Here is a 25083-nt window from a genome sequence, read left to right as displayed (position 1 = left end):
GATCAGGAGAATCCACGGAGTGACGAGAGAGGCAGTCAGCGTCCTTGTGCAGACGTCCAGACTTGTAGTTGACAATAAATAAAAATTCCTGGAGCCGCAAAGCCCAGCGGCCAAGCTGTCCTGTCGGGTTCTAGAGGGAAGACAGCCAGCAGAGGTCGTGGTGATCTGTAACGACTGAAAACGTGCGGCCGTACAAATATGGCCAGAACTTGGCGACAGCCCAAACTAAAGCCAAGCACTCCCGCTCGGTGATGGAGTAATTTCTCTCGGGATGTGACAGCAGGCGGCTGGCGTAAGCTATCACGCACTCGGTACCGTTCTGCAGTTGGCGAGAACAGCGCCGATGCCGCTTGCATCAATGTGGACTTCGATCGGTGCAGATGGATCAAAGTGGGCAAGTATGGGAGGGGTGGTGAGAAATCCGACGAGAGCGGTGAACGCGTGAGCCTGCTCCAGGCTCCATGAGAATGGCGTGTTCTTCTTTAGATGAAGGCCGAGCAACGTCGGCGAAGTATTTGGCGAAACAGCGAAAGTAGGAATACAGGCCGACGAAGCAGCGCACGACAGAAGCAGAACGTTTGTCTGTCTATACACCGCATCTCCACCAATATGTTGTGGGGATGTTGGGAGTATAGACAGACTGTATTTACAATATATTTATATACAAGCTGAGTCAATGTAGTTAAGATGGCTGACCAGCAACAACACGCAGCAGCCAGCGTCTCGCGATCTTCTTCTTTTCTTTTCTTTTATCCTTCCGCAACAATATTATCAGTTCACCGCAGGCAGCGCGTTTTATTAGCATACGATTGGCTGAACTCGCCAACAGCGAAGCGCCGCCGTGTACAATGCGTGCCACCGACCACTGCCACCTATAGCTTCATATCGCGGCTAATAAAAGCGGAAAAAGCGGTGTCCCTCTGATGAAGTATTTTCACAGTGTAATATCTTAATATGAGGCAGCACCAAATAAAGAAATGCCGTCATGTTTTTGATGTGCTCTCTGCGCGGACTTTTAGAACGCATGCTTTCCAATTAGTCCAGCTCTGCATAGCTGCTCGAATTAATTTACAAAGCTTACAGAAACATTCAATTAGCGTGCTACTGTTTTGGGAAAAAAGTCGGCAGCGGGCAATTTCGCTTATACATTAAAATAAAAAGAAAACAGGGCAATCGTTATGGACAGAGACTTCGCCAAAGACATGAAATATTCAAGATCCTTGTGATGTCCCCCAATCGAAACATAGTAAGGCCCTTCAAAGTTGATAGCTGTGGTACAGGGCTCATTAACATCACGTTCTCCAATTAAACAACCGGTCGATGCATGAAGCAGTCAACTCACTGATGCGCTCTCTGCACTACGACGAGCTGATCGAGCGTCGTCGCGTCGTCGAGGCAACGCGCGCGCGTCCACGCAGCTATATGCTCCGTCTCACCAAAACCGTGCAGTGTGGTGTGGTCAGAGCTGTGGATTGCGTTGGCTACTGAGGAATGGAAAATGCGCGCCGGCTGTCCCGTTGTGTCCACTGTGCGCTCTAATTCACCCTTCATACTTCGGTCCCACTGGTGTCCCGCAATGGGGGATTATTATCGCCGACAGCGGAAGAGCCCTTATTCTGCTTCTCGTTTCCGATTGGTTGACGGGCGTTCCGTATCTGACGGCACTGCATGGATCTAGCAGGACCGATCCAGTATGAAGGAGAGAGAGGGTGATTTAACTGTAACGGGCTGACAGCTGAACATCGGTCGGGGTTGAGGGAAAGGGGCATGCGCCGCATGTTCGCATGCAGTCGCTCGGTCAACAATCGACGCTACCTCCGTCCCCGACCAGTCGAATGGCGGCGTACAAGCAGACCTTCATCTTGCTTCTCCTGCTGACGTGCATGATTCCGGCGCTCGTACTGCGCGTGATCGGCGAGCTGCTGTGCTGGCGAGCCGAGCGCGACCAGGCCATCAAGCTTGACACCGCAGCCGGGATTGTGCGCCTGACCGCAGGTAAACGAACACCGACTGGGTGTACGAGGGCAAGGAAAGGTGCAATAGAGACCCCGGTGATACGATATTGAGGGGAACGCGGTAAAAAGAACGTGCAATCCAGGAAGACGTAATATGCGATAGCGCGTGCGGCAGCACTTTTGATGAGACAAAAAGATATCACTTAAAACGGAAATTTTAACTTGCATAGAATATCCGCTATGTAAAACTCGTTATCATTACCTGGTAGCTACACTGAACTATGGAAACTTTTTTGAAGCGGTCATAGTAGCGAATGACTGTGACGCTTGTATAATCTGGCGCTAGGGTCAAATCTTGGATGATAACAGCCTCTTTACGAGCACTCGCAGCCATTTTTTTAAATTTCACCTCAGTAAACGCACAAGGTATGCATGGTTACGAGACAGTGTCCGCAAACATTAAAACCCCTGGATCTTCTGAAAGTAACGACAACGGTCGGCAGCGCCTGGTGGTTAGTGCCAAGAGCAAACGATTTAGCAGGTTACACTAAACACCTCGGTGACATTAGGCGGCCAGTCCGCGGGAGTCTCTTTGAAAGCCGTTCGCTCCTGTGCGTTAACTAACGCAGAAGAACCCGGCCACTGCGAAAGCAGTTGTCATGTCAAAGCCGTATCAGATCAAAGGACACGTCCGGGCGCAAACGTGCGTGCAGTTCAGAATGAGAAACAATACGCGCGGGTGTCGTCTGCCAGTTCGACGTGGCCCGAACAACACGGGGGAGGTGCTGGTTGTCTTCCAATCGCGTATCTCGGCGGCCAGATCAAAGCCTCTCGCTAATTTTAGAAGACCCAAGGGGATTGAAAAAACATGGGTGTGGGACAGCTCCTTGTGCCTTCGTCCAACTCCTGAATTCGTGAAGCGTGCTGAGGTTGGCGACGACTTTAACACGGCGATGGCGATCCTTCTGCGCTGGACTGTTCAAACTATTTTCAGCAGCGACATGCATGCGTCAGCATCCTAGGCGCCTGCGATGGATATGTCGTGTAGGTGGTGTCCTGTGCCGTGGCCGTTTGTGGACGTAACATCTGGGAAGGGAAACGCAACAAAAGGGGAACTAATACGCATGACACTATTGAAACAAAACGGGATCGGTGCTCCATGGTGCAAGAGCCGCGGGAACACGCTACAAATGGGAACATATTGTATCGCACCTCCTTGATTACACTGTGAACAAGGCTGCGGACTTGTTTCCGCTATGCGAAAAGGAGTAGCCGTCACCATTATAATGGGACTGCGTTTCTTTTATTTTCATTTCAATAAAGAAGAGGCTCCCGACAGGGGAGCCGAAACGTCTATATTTTTTTAGTGGTCGGTGTCCTTCTCTTTACCTTTTATCAAACTGGAACGTATTAACAACATTCCACTATTTCATTTTGGGCTAATTTTAACAAAGGCTATATATGCTGCGATAAAGACGTGCGTAGCAAGCAATACGCTTGGAGTTCCCCGTGAGAAGTTATGAATTTCTTTTGCCGCGGCCTTGCATACTAAAATTTGGGCAGGCACCGCTGCATTGACAGAACGAGGCGCTGGATAGGACACATGCGCTGTACCGAACGGATGTTTCGAGACATTTTTCGCAATGTGATCGCTTTCGCAAAACACTCTCCTATCAGCACTGCGTCCGAGTGCTGGCTTTACTTTTTGATCACTTTAGGAGCATGCAATATTATTTTTGTATAGTTTCGAATACGAACCGAACAGCCTCGACTCGTATCGAATACTTGATTAGAAACTTTTATATTCGGGCTCTTTTAATATTACATTATGAGCCAAAATAAGGAATTACCGCTATTGTGGGAGGCGACGCGAAGGGATAGCCGCCGTAGCCACGGTCTATTTAGGCCGGCCAGGCATCCATGGTGCCGCGGGATCTCGGGAGCGGCCTACACCGCGTCAGGTAGAGCGCGCGCTAGCGTGTTCCACCATAGAATAAAGCTACCAGTTCCACTCGCGCTACCTGCACGTGATCCCACCTTCTGGTTGCCTGCTTTGGAGGCGATGGTCGCGCCGCTACAGTATATTCGATGCGTGCCACGGAGTTGCCGGTCGTAAGGCAACTGTTGGTTCTTTGGAAAGCTTTCTTGAGAGAAGCAATGCATGCATTGAAGAATGCAGTTTTCATTTTCCTCCACCTTACCTCCACATGATCTTCTTTACAGCACAAGCTGTTACAAGCGCATTCCAATAACTGTTTCGGTTGGCGATGTTGTCCGCCGCCGCCGTTGTGCGTCGCCGCTATCGCCAGATACCCACTATGGGGAATTGACCAATAAATGGTTGGTTTGTCTTGAGGAAGGAAAATAAGGTTAAGGAGATTAATAAGAAATGCGAATAAAGCACGCCTATTTTTTGAGTGTGATAGATAATCGTAATGCCTAATATCATATTCATCTTTGGCTCGATTAACAGTGCGCTTAGACACGCCAACGTGAAACGGATTTTTTTTTCCCGATTTGTCGAGCACTGATTAAGCAGAAGCATTTTCCAAGCGGCTTTTCTTTTTCTGTAGTGCCGCGTACACTCACCCTTCCACCAACGACAAGCAGTGCCTTTAGATGAAGGGATGACAAATTCAACTTGGTTCCGGGAACCCTCTAGAATTGGGCAAATGGTTGAAGCAATTTCCTTATCATTGGCACTGGCAAGTTTCGAAACAGCTGAGCCCAAGGAAGTCTTAAAGCTTATTGTGGTTCACAAATGCACATGCCTGGTATTCTAAAGAAGTTATTGGACAAATGATTTCCAATGACACCGGAAGATGATCACTGTTGGTTGCCGAGTCAACCGCTACCCACGTCGAAACATTGATGCCAGCGCTACAAAATGTTAAATCTAACACAGAACGAAAGTGACCTCTAGCAAATGTTACTTATCCTGTGTTCTGAGACGAAAGGTGACTATCAATGGCCCACTCCCGTAGTCACTTACCGCACAAATCTGTTTTTAGCCCCCACGACACGTGATGAGAATTAAAATCCCCTGCAAACAAAATTTCTTTTCTACAGGCAGCCACAACCCTATCATGTTGATGTGTACTTTGCATACCGATGGGGAAATAAGCATTTATAGTTGAATGTGGATGATACCCTGGGAGACACCAATCTATTGCCGAAATTTCGCAGTTAGAATCCATGATATGAAAAGAAATTTTTGCCTCGTGACAAATTTTACTGGAAACAAGTATCAGTAACCCTCCAACTCGCGAGTGTCGATCTAATCGGAAAGTTTCTTGAAGAAGTATGACATCTGGGTTAAGTTGATTAGATAGGCAAGATAAATTTTCTAAAATTGAGAATATAGAGCGACAGTTCGCTTCCAGTACTTTCAACTGTCAAATGGTGTTGACCGCACAGCAGCGGCAATTGCCGCCTTTAGGATACTTTATTTAATCATAAGAGATGGTTTACTCTTTTTGATTTTGGTTTCATAATCGTAGAAATTGGGGATCTCATGCGTTTGGGAGATCGAGCGTCAAGTTCCATATCTGTCACACTATAACGGTGTCTGAATAAGAGGGCTCATCCTCGCCTGGTTGGACTAGTGGAGTAGTGTCTATCGACTGAGCTACACCGCCACAACTCGTTGCTAGGCATTCGAGGTGTGGCTTTAGATACAGAGGATCGTATCGGTGTCCTAGTGGCCTTGCATTATTTGTATCATCTTACCTGAAATGACTTCTGCCAAGCAACATGATAGGGTGGATATAAATTTATCCATAGCTTTAGCCATTGCTTTTTCCACAGCAGAGTCAATCGCTTCTGAGATATTAAAATCCATGCTTGGAGGGTTGCGCGTTGTAAGACCAGAGCATCCGAAGCATCTTTAATAACTGCGATTGCATCTCTTCGGGAGCAGCGACAGCGGTCGATTACTTCAAGAATTTGTATTTCTTAAGCGCGAGCTGAGCAGTTCGAATATTCTGCTGGGTGTGTTCCCCACAAAGGCAGCACTTTTGAGATTGTGCAGAGCATTCACTTGAAGGATGACTATCTCCACAGGTGCCGCAACGCAAGCTCGACTTATATACTCCTGCACTGTGCCCGAATCTCCAACAATTCTGACATTAGATTGGACGTGACGCGAGTGGTTCTACACGGAAGACAAGAGGCCACACCTTTATTTCTGACGGACATGATGTGCCCACAAACGTTGCAATTACTGATTCCGGCGGAATCCTGTCGTTATTTACCAGCAGATTGCGACGGTAAATAGCAATGACGCCTGCTGCGGAGAGCTTGTCCAGGGTTTCAGTTGGACTTAAGCGGGAGTCTACGCCCCGTGCGAGACCCTTGGTGCACCCAAAGCGAGGCGGGATAAAAGCACTCACGGGAGTGGAAGCGAATGAAGTGCATTTCAGTAAGTCTTCAACAGAGGTCTGGTCGGATGCCGGACATACTATACCTCCCCGTCCGAACGCTCGCAGGTCAGTGACGGTTTGTAAGTGGTTGGACGTGGTTCCTTCTGGACAGCTTGTGGGTTCGTGAGCCTGATGGAACCTCCATAGGTAGGCACGAGCGCAACAGAAATGGTGCTGACGCCACTGCGAGAAAATAAATCTAGAGGCAATTCATTAGGTGGCAGGGATGCTGACCAGGCGGATCGCGCCTGGCCAAGAGAATAGGTCGACATCAGCCCAAGCTGGCTGATGCAAGGAATGCCAATAAATCAGGGACTAAAGTAAGGTTAGTGAGGCGCCTAAAATCACCCAATACTCACTCAACCAAAACACCAGTGCAGGTCAACGAAGCTTCAAGAGGCACCGAACAGCCAGCGGTCCTGAGGAGTGTTAGGCAGCCGCGTCCGAACGGCGAAGCCCATAGCTGGTAGGAGTCTGGCGATATATAGCTGCGACGGACACTGGCGGCGGCGGCAGACATCATCTCTAACCGAAATGGCTATTGAAATGAGCCTGTAACAGCCCACGCTGTAAAACAGTAACCAACTACACAACGTCAGCGTTCTACTTGTAATAGACCTTAACAGGCACCTGCGTGAAAGTTCGCACAAACTCATGTTAGCGCGAAGCACTAACAACGTGACGACATGAGACAGGGACGAGCGCTGGCTTCCAAGGCTTTTACACCTGTCGCCTTCTTGCTGTACTACTTTCTGGTGTATCTGTACAAATCACCGCATTTCCGCAATAGATCTCGATTGAAAGTTAGCGCTCGTCCCTGTCTCGTGTAGTCCTGTTATTGTTATACTGATTCACGCTGTACGCATGATTGCAGCATAATGAAAGATGTAAGCGAACCTGCTAGTCTTTTTCGTATCGCACTCCAAAATTTTGCTATTCGAACATCTCTAGTTCTGTTTCAGCGAGAAGAACCCGAAGGGCTATTTCTTTTTTCAAAACTATACAAAACAGTGGTGCAACCAGAAAGATTTTTTTTCGGAAACTGTGTGAGGGGGGGGGGGGGGGCAGGGAGGGGTGCATGTACTTGTCAGGGACCCAACAGGGCAAGGGGGGGGGGATGTTGCTGGGCAGGCCGCATACTAACAGAAATTTTGGGGGGCAGGGGGAACGTACCCGGTGTGCCCTCCTCCTCCCTGGCTACTCCACGGATACGAAGTAACAGATAATGAAGTAAATTGTTACGCTTAACTGAAGTACAGAAGTAATAAGGTGAAGATAAATGAAAGTGGACAAAACAATAACTTACGGCAGGTGGGCCGGGGCAGAACCCACAACTTGCGCCGCAGTACGCGTGCGGTGCTTCACCAAGCGGACTACCGCTGCCTGCGGCATACTTGCTGCAGTAAACTGCTTCGATATCGGCTATACTTTTGAGCGCAGGCGTCTTTCCCTTTGGCGCGACCGCTGCAGGGCTTCTGTGCGCGGCGGCTATCCGGCACCACGGAAAGCGGCGGCAGCGCGGGGACCGGCCGCCCCTGTGGCTGCGACTGGCCGCGCTCTTCGAGATGATCCTGTACGCGGTGGCGTACGTGCCGCACCTGCTGAAGACGTTCCTGCTCAACGACCAGGTCACGCTGGCCGGACTGCTCATCCTGTGCGTCGACGTCCGCCCGGGCGGCGCCCAGGCGCTGCTCGTGCCCGTCGCGTGCATCGTCGACTACGCCGGCGTGGTGGCGGCCAGCGGCCTGCTCTGCTGGGCGGCCCTGGAGTGTCCCCGCTCCGCTCCGCTGCTTCTAGTCTGGGCCGCCAACAGCGCGGTGAGCACTGCAACAAAGGAGCCGATAGATGGGAAGTGGGGTGGGCGAGATTTGTGCAGAAGCCATCTGCGACGACTGCCAACGTATGCGAATAGCTGAAAGCTTGCACAAAGCTACTCGCTTTATTGAAGTAATGGTGCGTTCGATGGCGTATTTTTGTTGCAGTGGCAATACTTAGGGCAGCGTTTTTTGTTTCGTTGCGTGATTCGATAGACAACAGAGCCATTAACCGGCGCATCTATGGTGGTCATTTAGGTGTGTGTTGTATCCGGATCCGCGAGCGCAGGTGCTGAAGGCACCGAAGGCCGTCATCTTCTCCCGCAGCCGCCACAGGGGGGAGGGGGGAAAGCTGTCCTTCCCGGGCGCGCCGCCACATCATCGAAAGAGTCAGATTCCACCTCGCGCGGCCGAACGTGCATCTCGAAAATAGGTGACGCGCCTTTGCACAAGACTGGTCGTCGACCACCAACCGCAAGAATGGGCGAAAAAGGCAGATATAAGAACGATATTCCCACTAAAAATACATGTCGAGATTTACCGAAGGCGATCAAGAAATCGAAGAAAGACTTGTGCCATAAAGCAGAGCGATAAAACGACTTTTTTGAGGCAAGAGCTGACTACATGAGGGCAAGAAGATACGTGTGTCTCATGTGTGCGTTATACTTGTGTGAACATACGAGTCGGCTCGTCGTAATGGAATGCGAAAATATCCGATCAGTCAAATATACGAGCTGGGGATCAAAGCACGATGGCAGCGTAAACCGGTCAGCGGCGCACCAGTAAGAGATGATTGCAACATTGGCGCCAAAGAAGGAAGAAAAAAAAATTAGAGGTGAAATGAGCACGGGATGGGTCAACGACATAGGTGTACTTAAGAGGTGAACCAGAGATGAGTAGAATACTGTATTACGACGTGGTAGAACGTAAGTATACATCACAGATGCTAGGTGATTATTTGTCGTCACCCCGATTCAAAGCGATAATCGTGAAGATTCAGCCAGTTGGTGACTCATGGTACGCTCGGGCACAACATGAGAGAATGCAGCCTAGACGAACGCTGTGCATGGATAGTTGGTGGTCAACTGACGATCGTGTTCAATCTCCTCGGTGCATGGGATTCCGCTTTCAACAATCACTAGCACTTAGCTTTCTCTCTCAAACGCGACAAATTCTTTTAAAATCGGCTCAGTGGTTATTTCAGAAAAGCGTTTCTGCGTTTAGCACGTATTTGAAAAGGGTGGCACCGCAGTTGGGCCCGAGCTCAAGCTCCTCTCTTAATATCGTCACAGATAAGTTTCACTTTTAAGTGGAGCATTCCACACGTCGAGCGTTATTGCAGATATATTCCATTTATTGGAACTTATGTGGAACGAGATTAGAAGAGTGCATAAGCGGACATCAGCCACTCTCCCAAATATACAGCCGTCGTTTCTCTCTCCCCCCGGGTGCCAGGTGGGCATCGCGGTGGCGCTCCGGCAGGCCGTCATGGCCGTGTCCGTGCGCGGCTTCCTCTGGGGCCTGGTGCTCTTCTCGCTGGCGCAGCTGGCTCACTGCCTGTGGAACCTGCTGCTGCTGCTGCTGGCTGACACCTCGAGGAGCGACACTCGCGTGGCGCAGCTGGGACCCGACCGCAGCCTAGCACGGGCGCCCGGATGCAGCAGGATGCAGGCGCTCAGGGCCCGCGCCGAGGGCTGCGTCGACCCGAGGCCCGACGCGATGGGCTTCTTTAGGCTCGATCGCCGTTGGCTTCTAGAACTGCTCGCCGTCACTTTCAACATGGGCGTTGTCCTGTACCAGGTGCGGGCCTGTGCGCCATAATTCTATCTATATAGGCTTTGTCGCGTTGGCGTCGTACAAGTCTGTGACGGATGTGGTGTCGTCGAGGAACGTGACGTCATCAAGCTAGCATTCTTTTAAAGTGAAATCTTTGCTAACCGCGTCGAGCCGAGTTTCGCCGTCGCCAGCGATTTGACCTTCATTTGACTACAGCTGCGCCGTAGCCTTGGCAACGCATCCCGTGACTCGACGCGCCGAGCTCCGCCGCCGCCGCCTTGGCGTATGCGCTGTCCGCACCTGGGTCGCCACCGCACCACCGCCTCACCACGTGACTCCCCGTGCGCCTGGCTAAGAGGGGCGCTGCGCTCGACTAGTCAATGCGAGCTTGGCCATGGATGAGAGCGCGGCCAGGCCGTCTTCTCTGAGCGTTGCGCGGGAGGCTTTGAGCCGTTGTCGCCAAGCGGCGTCTGACCACCCCGCGGATATCGCCCGGCGAGCTGCTTCACTGGGTAGGGTCAAGAGTGCAACAGGCGTCGCAGCGTCGAGATCAATGTAGCGTTCGCGTCCTGTCCGTTTGTACTTCGACGCTGCGCATGTGCGCGGTGTCTATTTGCATGTCTGGTACTTGCGCTTTCCCTGTGGCACCACAGGCGTCGCACCGTCGAACAATGCGTGTCTACCCAAGCCCAATCACAGGCATGTCTAGCCACCAACCTAGGCACAGATGTCATACCTATCTTAACGATGATTGTATACCTAAGTAATAATTACAACTAAATCAAAGGTTAACCAAGTGAAACCAAAACTTAACCAGGCTAAACCAAGCTTTCGCTTTGCATATTTAGGGCCAGCTGAGCTAAGCCGCAGCCAATTTTTTTGTGAACGTACGCTTTGCAGAGGCAACGATCATGCGGGTAATGTCATTGTCATCTCGTACAGAGATGTATGGGCTACTTGGAATGTGTGGCGTCATGGACTTGCACACTATCGCATCACCCTATAGTGACAATTCCTGCGCGCTCTGAATGTGACATTATCTAAGTTTGTTACGAGCTGAGGGTCATTTAGGGGTACGACGTCACCTAGGCTTCTTACAAATGTCATCAAATAGATATATGAAGGCCATATCTAGCACAACCTCCCTTTTATTTATCTTGCAAAGAGCGTGTCCGGCGTCTCGCACTGAAATACGGGCTGCTCGCCAGCCCGCTTGAGGCCATGGATGTAAACTCTTAGTGACGCAGTTCCTTCGCTATCTGGACATCACTTAAAGGCCTGCATGCGCCTGGAACCGCAACATCACAGAAGTGGGGGCGAAGAATTCACTACGAGCAAAACATCAATTGCCTGATAAGATATTCTTGGTTTGTAGCGCGAAGTGCCACACACACAGACTAGAAGAAGACAGGACGTTCTACCGTACCAACTATCCAAACTGTCTATCTTTTGCCTGATAAGCGCTGCTGCTTACATGTCACCGTTCCCGTTTGATAGTACGCACTATCAGTCCACTTGCATGACGGCACGGTACTTGCGTTATGTCACGGTAGTGCTGGTCACACGTGAGCGCACAAATAAAATAGAACCTTGACGCATTGCGCTTTGTGTGGCAATAAATTTGTCGTATCATTGTTCCCGTAGAACAACTTGGTCCGACAGCGCCACGAGGTATATGCCACCAAACAACTAAGTGATGGAGTTTTCACTTTGGCGCTGTATTTCGCGAGTGGAAAGTATACTTCAACTGCCAAGCTCAGCATGACGAAAGCGCGACTTCTGCCCGCTTCTAATTTTATTGTACGGTTTGTCCGCTCACTGTGGCAAGAGGTAAAAAGAAGGCAACCACTAGACAGACTGTAACTACCCTGCTCTGGCGCAATTAAGGGAACAGCTAGGGGTGTGTAAATAGCGTGAAAAGGACGAAGCGTTGGTACATGATGCGTTGAATGATGTGTTAAGCAAGCACGAGCAGTATACGGTCGTAATGTCTGCGCAGTTTACAGGCATCCAAGGTTGAGAAGCGTCCGCGGTCACTTGAAAGTCGTGCCGGGTGTCCGCGCCGACAAGCGGACCCCGGCGATGAACGCAACGTGTCACGAGTTTCCGGCAGAAAAGGCACCGTGAGGCCCACACAACATAAAATTAGGATATTGCGCTAACCGCTGCTCTATTTTGTCGCAAGTTTCGCAGCAAGATCGCACTTAATGGTCCGAATAGTTCAACGCAACACTTGGCACCGTTACTTTGCCTGGCTTTCGTGAAAGTCAATGTCATGTCTTCATCTAGGCGTCTCGTTGTGTTGCCCAAAACTTTATGTCGCCTGGTCGTTTCCAACGGTTGCTGCACGGCAAATGCATGACCTTCGAGACTAGTTTCAGCTGCTCAATGGAGGGTGCGATGTGGTCCCCACGAGTATTTTTTTTCTTGATGTTAGTATATATTTTCTTGACAAATCAGGCAAGTAACAATGTCCAGTGTTATATAACGACGGGGGCATAAAAATGCGACCTTGCTGCAAAATTCGAGCAAAAACAGAGCAGCGACAAGCGCGAAAGCTTTTGTGACCTACAATGAAAAAACGCCATCAGAGACGCTCTGCACGAGTGGTGCAATGGCCAAGACAGATTGTTAGACCTCTATAGAATGCCTGTCACAATGGCGCTACTCACTGAACTAGACTGTCTGGGGTATTGCGCCAAAATCGTCGTCTGTCGCGCAACACACATGCACATTTGCACCATGCGGGAAATCCACCACTGTCGACGAGTTCGGCATGCGTTTGCGTGCTAATTATGAGTACACAATCTATCGCTAAATTTTCATTGCGGTGCGTGCTTAAAAGGCCAGCAACGAGGTTTCACAGTGGCTAAATTCAATTATAGATTAGTATAGCATATAGTATTGAAACGATTTTGGCAAAGCTTCAGACCTGCTACCTGTCTGTGTTGTTTTTTTAACAGCATTTGAATAGCGTGCCACGTCTACTAACCAGCGTCCGCTGACTAGCGGGCATGACGCATATTCCAGGGGATGGCTTCCGGGCTGTGTTTGCGGTTATACTGTTGTCCGAAAGTATTCTCTCTCAAGACGCAACAGCGCAGAAACATAACCACCTTAGCCTCGCAGTATATCCACCGCCTCGCCGCTCTAGACAAAAATTCGGGCATACGTACATTGTCTGTTTCAGCAAAAATGAAAACCAGTTAGGGCTATTTGATTTCTGAGACATGCACGCAAATTAAGGTTACCGCAGAAGCTGCGGCTTTAGAGTGCCACAGAAATATATCGAAATCAGTCACAAATATGCTTGCAAGTATATGGCGCTGAAATGTGTATAACCCACGTAAGAACAACGCATTTCGAAAATTGGAGGAGAAGGCAAGAAAATATGGTAACAGAAAGTATTGTCATTCATTGAACAAGGCCCGAGAACGTCATCACACCACACTTATAAAGAAGCTAACGACGTAAGTTATCGAGAGCATTGGTAACACTGAATCGTGATAGCCGAAATAGTTTGCGTATAAGCTTCCGAAATCACGTCAGCTGCGTTCCTCTTTAGAAACTTTAGAAGCATTCAGAAGTTGGATTATAGTAATCAGTGCGTTCCACACACTTCCTGACGCAAGCAACGGTGCGCCCTTTGCACCCTGGAAAAAAATTACCCGTTGTTATCGCCATAGTTATATCTCTGATACACTGATAACCAGCAACGTATACGTACAACACGCGAGTGCAAGGTATACTCGCTGCCCTTTCAAACACACACACAACGTCAACAACGCATGCGTCTTTTCTTTCGCGCAGCTGACGAGACCTCTGTCGGAGACGGAAGCCAGGAGGGCCAACATGCTCCGAGCTGACAGCGGCAAGCGACACTGTGGACCGCGGCTCGGGTGCGCGTTTTAATCGATCCCGTTCTGTCGACGTCAACAATAAAGAAAAAAAAAGAAACCGAGCGAGGCGGCGTCAGTGTGCGTTCGATCGCTTCAAGCGCGGCAGCACGACGGCCGCGAACCCGGTCGTGCCGCAGGGCAGCCGGGCCGCCTGCTCCCACAGGTCCTGGCGGAACCCGTAGGCGAGCACGTCCGAGCTGGCCTCGGTCTGGTTCGCGTTCACCAGGCCCCCGAACAGCAGGATGGCGTCGTCCGCGTTCACCACGCACGCGCTGTGCCGCGGCTGAGGCAGCGGCGCCGCGGGCCTCCAGAGGCCCCGCTTGGCGTCGTACCAGAGCACGTCGGCGGTGACGTCCAGCAGGCAGTCCTCGCCGCGCGTGAGGCCACCCACGGCGAACAGCTGGTCCATGTACGAGACGAGCGCCAGCGAGCCGCGGCCCGACGGCAGCTGGGCCGCCTCGCGCAGCCACCGCTGGCACGCCGAGTCCCAATGCTCGACCGAGGGCACCAGGAACACCTTGTCCGTGCGGCGCCTCGACTGGACCACGCCGCCCGCGATGTGCAGGTTGCCGGCGTGGAGCGCGGCGCCGCACGCGGACATCTTGCAGCACAGCGGCACCGGACACTCGGTCCACTGGTCCTGCCGAGTGGCGTACCAAAGTTGTCCCGTCACAGGAGACGCCCAGACGTGCTACAGCGGAACGAGTAACCGGGAGTAACACGCACTCTGGTTTCGTTATCTTACGGACTGTTCCGGTCGACCCACTGCGCCACGAACCACACCAGACTGGCGCATGGGCAGCAGCCTCATTCTTCGCCGTGCTAGATTACAACTCGCTCGGACTGCCGACGTAGCTCTTAATTGTAGCTAGAATCTTAGCTGATCGCTGGATTAATGTTCTAATTGAATCGCTGTAATGGTCGGATCAACGTAGAGATTCAAACAGAACCCGAGAACAGTGATCCAAACAGAATAGAATGACAACGTGGCGACATTCTTATCATAATCAATCATAACGCTCTACAAACGCCTTTTCGAGGAAGCTGAGAACGTGTCCGCGTATACCTTATGTCACTATCGACAAGCTTATAAAGCTAGCAAGTCATTGGAATAAAGCCAGAAATTGCGATAAACGTTTTGCGAGCGCGTTGGTTGAACAACGACATTGGAGGAAAACGTCGCCCCACCGTCGTCACTTGCTCGCCTTTACGTACGTCTCCCGGTATTCGTACACGCTAATACGCGTCACTGTTCCGCTAAACGTAATGCTCGACGGCGCTTGGAATCTCAAAGTAATCGAACCCGCGACATCGTGCCCAGTAGCAAAACGCCGCAGCTACTGAGCCACCGCCTTTGGTCGCCAGATATAACTGTCTGCTGGCAATATAACTCGTTCACGGACTAGCTGGCAGATTGTCCTTGAAAACCAAGCGTTCCAAGTGCGAATAGACAGGAGATTCCTTCATGGACTCTTCACTCGCGCTGCAAAACTGTTTGTTAGTCCAAGTATACTTGGACTTACTTAGTAAGCCTGATAGGTTGAGAAGGTCAATGCTCTTGAAGCCACTTGTGTATCAATCTTTCTCTCTTTTACTTTTTGCTTTACTAGACAGATGTAGACTCCGCCTTACGTTCTCAAGTGCGCAACAATCAAACCAGTTGAAAAGCGTGTCAAATGCGGTGCGGCTCCGGGTTACAAAGAGGCCGCATGGTGTGCTAGTTAAGCGCCTGTCTCAAAATCGAAAACGTCCACGTTCGATCCTGGATGCCACTATTGTTTATCCCTAATTTCTCCATGACAATGCTTATCATCTTTTAAGAAACGACCTCAAACAGCCACACAATGTGAACGCTTTCCGTGTAAGGGCTATCGCCGCTAAAACACAGAATGAGTGAAGTGGGTTTCTTTCGGAAGAACCCTCATTGCATAGAAGCCAGCTTCGAGCAACGAGTTGCGTACGTGTGAGCCTATCTGAGACGCGGCACGAATATTATGAAGACTTTCGCCTGTAGAAGTCAACGTATATGAATACTGCATAGCTAATCAACCAGTAAAGAAAGAAAGAAAAAAAATTATGAGGCTCACGGTTCGTCGTTGCCGCGGGTATCGTCGCGTTCCAGAGCAACCGATATATTATTTGCGTGACGAATATTAACGCTATGAAATGCTCTTACACAAGATAATCTTTCTGACTACGGGGCCGACGTACGTAGAAAACGCTTTGTTTGGTGTTGCACATACTTATGGAATATATCTGCAAAGCAAGAACACGAAACGCACACTTCTTGTGACGAATTTCAGCGGAGGGGTCATCTGCGGTATCATTTCTCAATAAGCCAGTTACGTCGATTGCTATGTGCTCAGCCATCGTCAGACTTTATCCGAACAATGAAGACATGTAGCGGCTTAACAAGCACGGGCTGTAAAGAGCAGACATCGAACACTTTGGAAGGAAGACACATTGAGCTGACATATTCAAGGCACCCAAACCCGAAGACTCCAGCAGCCTCCGTAGGAGACGCAAGAAGGAGCTTAAGTGCGTGTTCACATGGCGGTGAATGTGCTTTCGCGGGTGGGACGTGCGCCATTTTGCTCCTCGGCGAATTAGCGCATACGCGAGCGCCCGACAAAGCGAACCTGCGCGGGGTCGTAGATCTCGACCGAGGCGAGGAAGCGGTCGAACTCGTCCTGGCCCGCGACGGCGTACAGCTTGTGGCCCATGGCGACCGTGGCGTGGTTGCAGCGCGCGTGGTTCATGTCGGCCACGCGCTCCCACTGGCCGGCGCCGCTCTCCTCGAGCGGCATCCGGAAGCAGGTGCGCGTCGCGAACTTGATGGCCAGGTGCGTGTTGCGCATGTCGAAGCCGCCCACCAGGTAGACGCAGCCGTCCAGGTAGGCGGCCGTGTGGTTGTGCCGCGGCTGGGGCAGCCGGCCGCACCGCGTCAGCTCGCGCTTGAGCGGGTGGTAGCGCAGCATGGCGCAGCCCGTGGCCAGCTCGTGGCTCTTGGCCGGCTCCACGCCGCCCAGCAGGAGCACGACGGCGCAGTCCGGGTCCTGCAGCGCGCCGGCGTGCCACGGCAGCGTCCGCGACGGGTACGAGTCCCACGTGATGCCCGGCATGGACCGCGAGCCCGGGTGGCGCACCAGAAAGTGCTGGTACGGGTCGTCTTCGTCCAGCACCGCCTCGAGCTCGACCACGGGCCGGACTCGGGCGTGGACGCGCTTGTAGTGGCGCAGTGCCAGGAACCGGCGCACCCAGGCCTGGCTCCGCGTGACCTACAATCACGATGAATGAATGAATGAATGAATGAATGAATGGTAACATGGAGGGCAACTTCGCCTCCATAGGGATGTACGTCGGAGATAAGGGTAAGATCGATCAAGTTTCGCGCCCAAAGCAGTACAGCGAGTATGATAGGCGCCCCTTAGTGGAGGGCTTCGCATTAATTTTGACAGCTAGGGTTTCTACAACGTGCACCGGAAATGACCGCTACGCGAGCGTTTCTGCTTTCTTCCGCCGTGTAGGAATGCGGCCGCCGAAGTGGGGAACCGCTACGTCATGCTCAGTGGGAGAACACCATGTATCCACTGAACCAGAGCAATGAAACCACCAAGCCGAGTGAGTGTCAAGTGAAAGTGGGAGTACCGAGGAAGGACCGAGTACCTGTAAAAACTAAATTAAAATTGAAATGTAAGTTTAAGGTTTCAAGGCGTAGTGGCTGGCATCCCGATTAACTTCGATCACATGGGGTTCTTTAAGGTAAACCTAAATCTAAATGCGCGACCATTTTTTGCATTTCGTCAACGCCGAAATGGGGCCAGCAATCGATCCGCGACCTCGTGCGCAGCAGCCAGAACGTCACGGAGCCACCGAGGTTGTTGGAGTGCCCATAAGAGCTACGATCATGGTCACGGACGTCTGTTACGAGGGTCCCGATTAACGCATGCTGGGTGTTGGGTTATAACGCATGCTATGGGGCATCGAGGAACGCGAGGCGGGCGGAGGAGAAGCGACTGATTTCACCGCGCAATAAAACGACGTAACAGGTAGTGTCAATTGCACTCTGGCTCTTGCGTGCCACGCTTTTCGCAGTGTTTATCATTAAGGGGAACGAGTGAGGCACGCTGTCCGCGTAAAGTAAGGACGAACCAGGGCTGCACGAGCAAAGCAAATGGAGCAGCGGAAGTTGGTTGTGGTGAGAGGAAGAGAGATACTTCTGAAGGTTAAGAAATTCTTCTATTCTGAAAGGAGATTGGTTGGAGATACATGGCAATGGACGAGAGGAAGAACTTCGTGTCGAAAGGCTGCTGAACGAAAGGGTTTACTGCTACATAGAGGGCCGCAGGCAGAAACACCAATCAAAACTAGCAGCGACACACAAAAATAAATCACCGCTCCTGTAAAACCCACAGGTGGCGGGACAGCGGTAAATGTAGACGCACCAAATCTTGTGCGAATCATATAGAGCGGATATTTTTGGTGGGAAGAAGAAAAAAAACCTTGCAACGTGGTTCAATTAACAAGCCAGAACGTTGCACGATACACAGGCAGGTCTGTTGATCAAGCGTCGGGCACCGAGCGCGCGACCTCTGTTCTCGAGCGAGGCGTTGACGACGCTCCTGAAGCACACGCCTGTATTCTTCGCTATAACGTATTCGACGCTTGCTCGTTTTTGTGCATTCTCCTTATTAAATACAAAAGGGCCTGAAAGGCACTAATAGGCCAGTTGGTGAGCCATGATATTGAAGCAGCGCACTTACACCTGACACGTACACTGAACGTACACCTGAACCTGAACGTACACCTGAACTTGAGCACGTTGGTGCCGCTTCATGACGGAGAAAACGCGTGACAAGGGACGAGAAAGTGGCGCATTAAAGTGGTGCATATAAATCCACCGCTCTCAGGCGCACCTAGCGGTGGCCGTAATACGCGGCGACCACAACTAGATTTCCGCTCCTCCTTGAACTTCAGCAGGGCTTCACAATCACGCGTAGCGAAATCACGACGTCGAAGAGCAAACTAAAGGTTTAAAAAAAATAAAAAGAAGACGCACGTCGCGCACAGCTGGCGGCTCGTCGTACCAGCTCAAGCTGCGCCTCGTAAGGCGTTAGGTCGACGTGCATGTCCTGCGAGGCGTCGCGACGCACTTTGGTCGACAGCGACTCGCTCGAGTCCACCCACGTGGGCACGAACTCGGCGTAGGGCGTCTCCGCCGCGCCCATCTCGGAGTCCAGCCGCGGAAGCACCGAGCGCAGCGGCCAGCCGCGGTGGCGTCGGTACGTGTCCTGGATGCAAGTGGCCGCGTCGTGTCTCAGCGTCTGGTTCTCGCGCGTGTACGAGCACTTCTCGAAGTTCTTGACCACTCCGTTCGCGTCCCAGTCGATGGCCGGCCCGTCCTCGGCCAGGTACGTGCGGGGCCGCGACCTGCGCGTTCGGCGGTGCTGAACAACTACGGCACTTTTCGCGGGCGACAACCATCACACTGTGCAACTGAGACCGAAGGTCTTCGAGTACGTCCTTTAAAGCAATAGTTTTGCATCCCGAAGGCTGGGTACCGCGAACAAGCTCAATTTCTTCGCGGTTTAGGCGTGTATATCGCCCGAAATGAATGAGTACACTGTTGTTGTTCAGACTGAAATTCCGCACTCAATTGAACATTTCAGACAGTGCTTGTTGCTCCATCTCGGCAGCCGTGGTCCGGAAGCTTTTACGCCAACCTCATGCCTCAGGAGATGTTCGTGTGTGTGGCTGTAGCCCCTTGAAAAACACTCGTCGATAATGGCTTCTCCACAATAAGAGAGCTAGAGCAGAGAAGCCCGCTTGGCAGGATCCTTTCTCCGCTATGATACCGTACTTATTTGTTCGTAAGCGCAAACGCTGGCATGGAAACGATACGCCTAGCTTTCGACAAAATCGCTGCATGGCTTAGCTGGCGACTGTACGCGGTGAGGACAGCGCGAACATCAACGATGCAGGAACAAGACACAAACAAGTGCTCACTCTGAGCTAAATTTGTTTTTCGGTCAAGTCCCCCGTAGACGCTGCAAAAGCATGAAAGAGCCTAGTGCTATCACGAAGAATCAGTTAACACGTCGTATCGAATAACTGGCCGATGCACCTATCGACCGATACAGTTTAACGGCACAAAGTAACACCTAGGTTGGGGAGACACGCTGTAGCAAAGGGCTCAGAATTATGACGAGGCTGGTTTATCCAAAATGAAAGTGTTGTGTGAGAAGAGCGCTTCAAAAATATCATTCGTTTCACATGACTTCTGTGCACTCCTTGCTTCTGGAATATTTGCTCGCATGTGCGCAATTTGGAACCGGGACAACCATCCTAATTCTGTTCAGCGAGGTAAGTGTATAAGTTAAGCGTATCTGTATTCTGCATCATTTATCTGTATCTATACCTACCTGTATCTGTAGTTGAGTGTACCTGTATTTTGCACCCATTATTTATACGTTATCTGTGCCTATATGTATCCGTATCTGCAATTATGTGAATAAGTTAAGCGTGTTTGGATTCCGCGTCTGTTACCTACATCTGTATATGTATATATATGTAGTTAATTGCATAAGGTATTTATCGGTTACCTGTATCTACACGTATCTTTAGTTAGGTGCATGCAAGTGTACCTGCTTGCAATCGGCATCCGTTACATGTGCACGCCATATCCGTGTAGCGAAAAACCAAAGCGACGCACCTGTACTCGTGGGCCAGGTCGTCGCGGTTGCGCTGGGCCGCCAGGTGCGTGAAGATGGCCTTGACGATGCTCAGCTTGACGGTCGCGTTGACGGCCGCGCTGGGGCAGATGGGCGGCAGGAAGCAGCGCATCAGCGTCGCCTCGTCCATCAGCGGGAAGCGCACGCACTCGAGCACCTGCTCCTCGAGGCCCCGGCGCCGCTCGTACTCGTGGTCGAGCCACGCGAGCGCCGCCATGTACACGTTGAGCTCGCTGCGCGTGCCCAGCACGTCGGAGCGGAGGATGCTGCACAGCTCGGCCGCCGTCAGGTCCAGGAACTCGCGGCAGCGCATCACGTTGTCGAAGTGCTCCACGAGGAACTGGAACGCCACCTGTTGGGACGCGTAGACTGCGTTCATGCGCGCTTTTTGACAGCGTTAAGGGCCTCGCGTCGCAGAAAATCCGGTGTCGGCATCGGCGCCGACAATGGCGTTCCGTGAGCGAAAACTGCCGCATATATTTAGGTATGTGTATATGCCACGCCTTGCTGTATGACATGCGGTATATGCGGGTTATATTGGTACAATATTATATCACCAAAGTTGCTCATGCTTAGTCTTACATTCTTGACAAAGTTGTTCCTCGGAATTTTGAGAATGGCAGCCCACAAACAAAGGTTATGAACCAACAACACCGACAGCGCATGGCTTTTATGTTACATATTCTCGGACTTAAATATTAAAAGTCCGAAACAATAACAGAAATCTGAAAATGATGTCTTTTTTTTTGCGCGGCTGTGCACTATCTTCGGAATCAGCCCACGCAAGAGGCCGCGTTTTTACCAGAAATCTCGCCTTCGTGTATAGCGTTCGCCGACAGCGTTTCCCGGTAAACATTACGATTGCATATGCTGCAGTTGCAGGGAAGCGTGAAAAGCAGTCATGGTTCCTTGAATGCTATTGCGTTCCACTCTTAAAGGCGAAGCTTAAGCGTCCTTCAATTTTTTTTTAGATACACACGCGAGCGCGCGTCACTCCCGGTAACATAGCGAGCACTGACATGTCTAGTAAACGCACTGGCAGGCTTGCAGAGCTGTTTCTGAAAAGGCTCTGCTGAATTAAGCCAATCATCCCTTGCGCGCCCTGCGTAAGAGACGGCGCATATACTACGCGTTCCTTAATTATACGCCCCCGCACAATTCCTTTATTGGGCGCCTGTGTCGTGCACTTTGCTTTGTTCTCTCTTCGCTGCTTGCAGCAAAATGTTAGCATGCGAACCAGCTAGCCCAATGTTGTGCGCTAAAGTATACATTTGTCGTGTCATATTTTCTTAAAAACTACGAACACGACAGCCACCGCTTGTCATTTCGCTTTGGGATGCGGAGTACAGATCCCGACGAGCCGAGTGGTCCTCACGTACCTTCTCCTCGTCCCGCATGGCCACCTTGACGGCGTTCACGTAGAGAACCACGTGACGGCCCACCTCGCCAGACTCGGCCAAGTACTGCAGGCACTTGGAGATGAGCGCCCGGATGCGCAGCTTGTACGCGCAGCGGTACACGTCCGTCACGTTCTGGCACGTGATGCGGATGCTGCCCAGGTACATGTAGGAGCGCAGCGCCTCGAACGCAGACGGCGACACGCCCTCGAGCTCGACCTTGATGCGCTGCTCGGTGCCGATCTCGTGCAGGATGTCGCGCAGGTACGGGCTGGCCGCCATCAGGATCTCCTTGTGCGCCAGGAACTCGCTGCCCTTGATGCAGACCACCACGTCGGGCTCGCCCGACGGGATCGTTTCGGACGCCATGGCGCTGCCCAGACCGGCCCGCCGACGTCGACGCCTGTCGGCCTCTTCGTCTCCCTCGCACGCAACCGATCGGCGCGCACGGAAGGTTACGCCGCCGATCTACGGCACTTACCCACTACGGGGCATCGGCCAACAAGAATGGAAATATATATATATTTGTTTGAGGATTAGGTCGTATTACAGCAAGATGGCGAGAGGGGCTAATGGTTAAAGTTCATGCTGAACAGATGTTGCCGCGGCTGTCGTGCCACCTTTTCTGTAACCCTCTGTCTGTGTGCCGGTGCGCTTCAAGACGTGTTCAACATGAAGGCTGTATTAGATTTGTTGGGATTATCACGTCGTCATGTAGTAATTGTCGGATATGGTATCTCCCTTGTAAAAAAATCTGCGCAGCTCCAAGAGCAGGAGTTGTAAATCTGCTCTGCATGACTTGTGCGCGATGCGTACATCGGGCATAGGTGTGGGCAGTCGCTGCTCGTCTGTTTCGAGTGGCTCATTTCGAAAGCAACCGAATTCAACATGAATCGAAGAAAGTGAAGGGGTTTCCCATAGACCGTAGACCATAGACCGAGATGGGGATACATTTCACCCAACCCTAACAATGCAATTGAATCCTCTACAGCGGCCGAGAGTCGTCCTTCTTTTTGAAATAAAGGTTCATTCGTTCATTCATTTAGGAGCGGCATGGCTATTCGGCCTAAGAGGAGTTAGGCTTTAGGTAACGAGTCACATACGCGACGATGTGTGCCCGCCTCACGTGCAAACTTTCAAAGGTAGAGCACCATGTGTCGATGGTCGTTTGTGTCTTCTAATGAGGTCATATGATCGCGCGTACTTCTATTGCAGGTCTTGGTATCCAGGGCAGTCCCACAGCGTACGTCTACCAGCAATCGGGTGGCACGAGAAGAGAAAACCAACAATCATGTAAGAAGAGAAAGTATACAAGAACGTGCAAAGAAATAAGTAGAAGAGCTGTCGATCTAAACTGCCGAGTAGTTAGAAAAAGAGGCTTACGACATTAATTAATTCGGAACGTAAAGAAATATAAGTTGCTAGCCTGTCCGTGGTACCCTTTCTTCCTTGTTTTGCTTACTTATTGCACTGCGATACAAGACATTATTTTCCTTGTAGTACGAATTTTTCTTTTGTTGCTTGCTGCGTGAGAGTCTTTTCACTTTGCGCTCAGCCAATCCTTGTAATGGGTATGTGCCACGTGTGTTAGGCCACACCAACGCAGAAGGGTTAAGTAGAGTGATGACGACGATGTTCTCATTGCCCTGAAGAAGAAAGAAAAGAAGCCCAGGGAAAATTGTGGTTGGTTCATACTATCGCCGGTGAATTATTACACGAAGATAAGGGCGCCATGAATATCCGCTTCATAAACTTGGTTTATTTATTTGAGTGCTTTGGTCTTACTCTGCACTGAGGGCTCTGCGCAAGAGGGGAACATGTGCGACGCTGTGCGCGATTTCATTCAAGCTACGACACGTATACCCTTATCGCCATGCTGTTTTACAGCGAAGCTGTCTATGGCTAGGTTCCCGGGATTTGTTCGTGGCGAAACGTCGACAGAAAACTGACATCATCTATGGCTCATACTCCCAAATGCAATGGCTCATAGCCCCGTAAGGCAGAAGCTACAAGCCCTCAGCAAAGTGAAGCGAACAGCGCATACGTTCTTTGGAATCACGCATGTAACATGCAGAACAGCATGCGTTTCAATAAAGAAAAAGCCAATTCATAAAGCGCTCCTGCGCCTACATGCAATGCGAAGAACGTAGCGCTCCTCGTGTATGTTTCCCGGTAAACATTACTGTTGCACAAGCTGCCACGGCGACGGCAGCTTGACTGTAGCATATGAAGCAGGGAGTGACGTAACCACACTTTTGTACGTAAAAGAACCCGCCTAGCGACTGATTTAAATCAGTCGCTAGGCGGGTCTCGTAGCACTGTCCAGATACAATTGTCTCGTGACAGTGCTACGGGAAGGCCCCGTATAGTGAGGACACCTGAAGAGCAGCGTGCATACGAGGCGCGGCGAATTTCTCTGATCTCTGGTCCACTCTTTGTATACACAGTAGTGCACGAAGTAGCGGCGTAAGCCAAGTCGCAGGCCGTCAAAACGTCTTAGGTTAGCAACTATGTCAAGCGTCCATGAATATCGCCACGACAGTAATTTCAACTTACGTCGCAAGGGGTAATCGTTCTAGGTGTCGTTTACAGCTTCGCTCTCCAGCCAACTTCACAGCGTGGATAGGATGCCATTGTTTTTTCACTATCCCTTTTATCATTCTTAATTCCTTCCAGTCTAACTCGTTCAGTGAATCTTTTTTTTCCCCGCTAAACATCATTCTCAATCAAAGAATAGTCGTTTTTTCCAGTTATACCCTTTCCAGTTCTTCATCGTTGCTGCAATCATCCGTGCGTTCTAACCATAGAGTTTCTGACTACATTATAGTGAGAAACTCTATGGTTCTAACCATTCCATTCTCGGTGACCCATCTCAGGCTGTGAGCAAGTGCTACATTTTGAAAGCTCATGCTCATCTGGGTTTCAGCCACAGGTTTGTTTACCTTGCAGCGTGAAATTTCATTCTCAACACAAAATATTGCTGCGCTAATTTGACATTAGTCTTCCTTATCTTTCTTTGAAATTCACATGCGAATTTTGAGTTTTAGTTTATTCATCATCAACCGATTTCTCTTCTTTCTTTACCTCTTT

At 50.9% G+C, this 25083-nt stretch overlaps 3 protein-coding genes across 3 annotated transcripts in view; 2 read left to right on the top strand and 1 right to left on the bottom strand.

Annotated features, from left to right (window-relative positions):
* Positions 1-1719: 1719 nt before the first annotated feature.
* Positions 1720-13878, top strand: LOC126543717 (uncharacterized). The gene is made up of 4 exons (XM_050190822.2): positions 1720-1995; positions 7847-8193; positions 9646-9990; positions 13777-13878. The coding sequence occupies exons 1-4, from the start codon at positions 1785-1787 to the stop codon at positions 13876-13878; spliced, it is 1005 nt and encodes a 334-aa protein (XP_050046779.2). The 5' UTR covers positions 1720-1784.
* On the bottom strand, positions 13862-23180 carry LOC126543716 (uncharacterized). The gene is made up of 5 exons (XM_050190821.2): positions 21976-23180; positions 20578-20948; positions 18953-19295; positions 16505-17143; positions 13862-14505 (listed from the first exon to the last, which is right to left on the bottom strand). The coding sequence occupies exons 1-5, from the start codon at positions 22360-22362 to the stop codon at positions 13939-13941; spliced, it is 2307 nt and encodes a 768-aa protein (XP_050046778.1). The 5' UTR covers positions 22363-23180; the 3' UTR covers positions 13862-13938.
* The window catches only part of LOC126543715 (neprilysin-1-like), a 33189-nt gene continuing 30473 nt past the window's right edge, over positions 22368-25083 (top strand). The window contains exons 1-2 of the mRNA XM_055078245.2: positions 22368-22447; positions 23209-23286. The gene's annotated coding sequence lies outside the window, so the exon portion shown is untranslated. The remainder of the gene's footprint in view (positions 22448-23208; positions 23287-25083) is intronic.

The sequence above is a fragment of the Dermacentor andersoni genome, chromosome 10 (assembly GCF_023375885.2).
Source record: "Dermacentor andersoni chromosome 10, qqDerAnde1_hic_scaffold, whole genome shotgun sequence".
NCBI classification, from domain to species: domain Eukaryota; kingdom Metazoa; phylum Arthropoda; class Arachnida; order Ixodida; family Ixodidae; genus Dermacentor; species Dermacentor andersoni.
The sequence above is the reverse complement of the archived record's forward strand: the minus strand, read 5'-3'. Positions and strand labels throughout refer to the sequence as shown.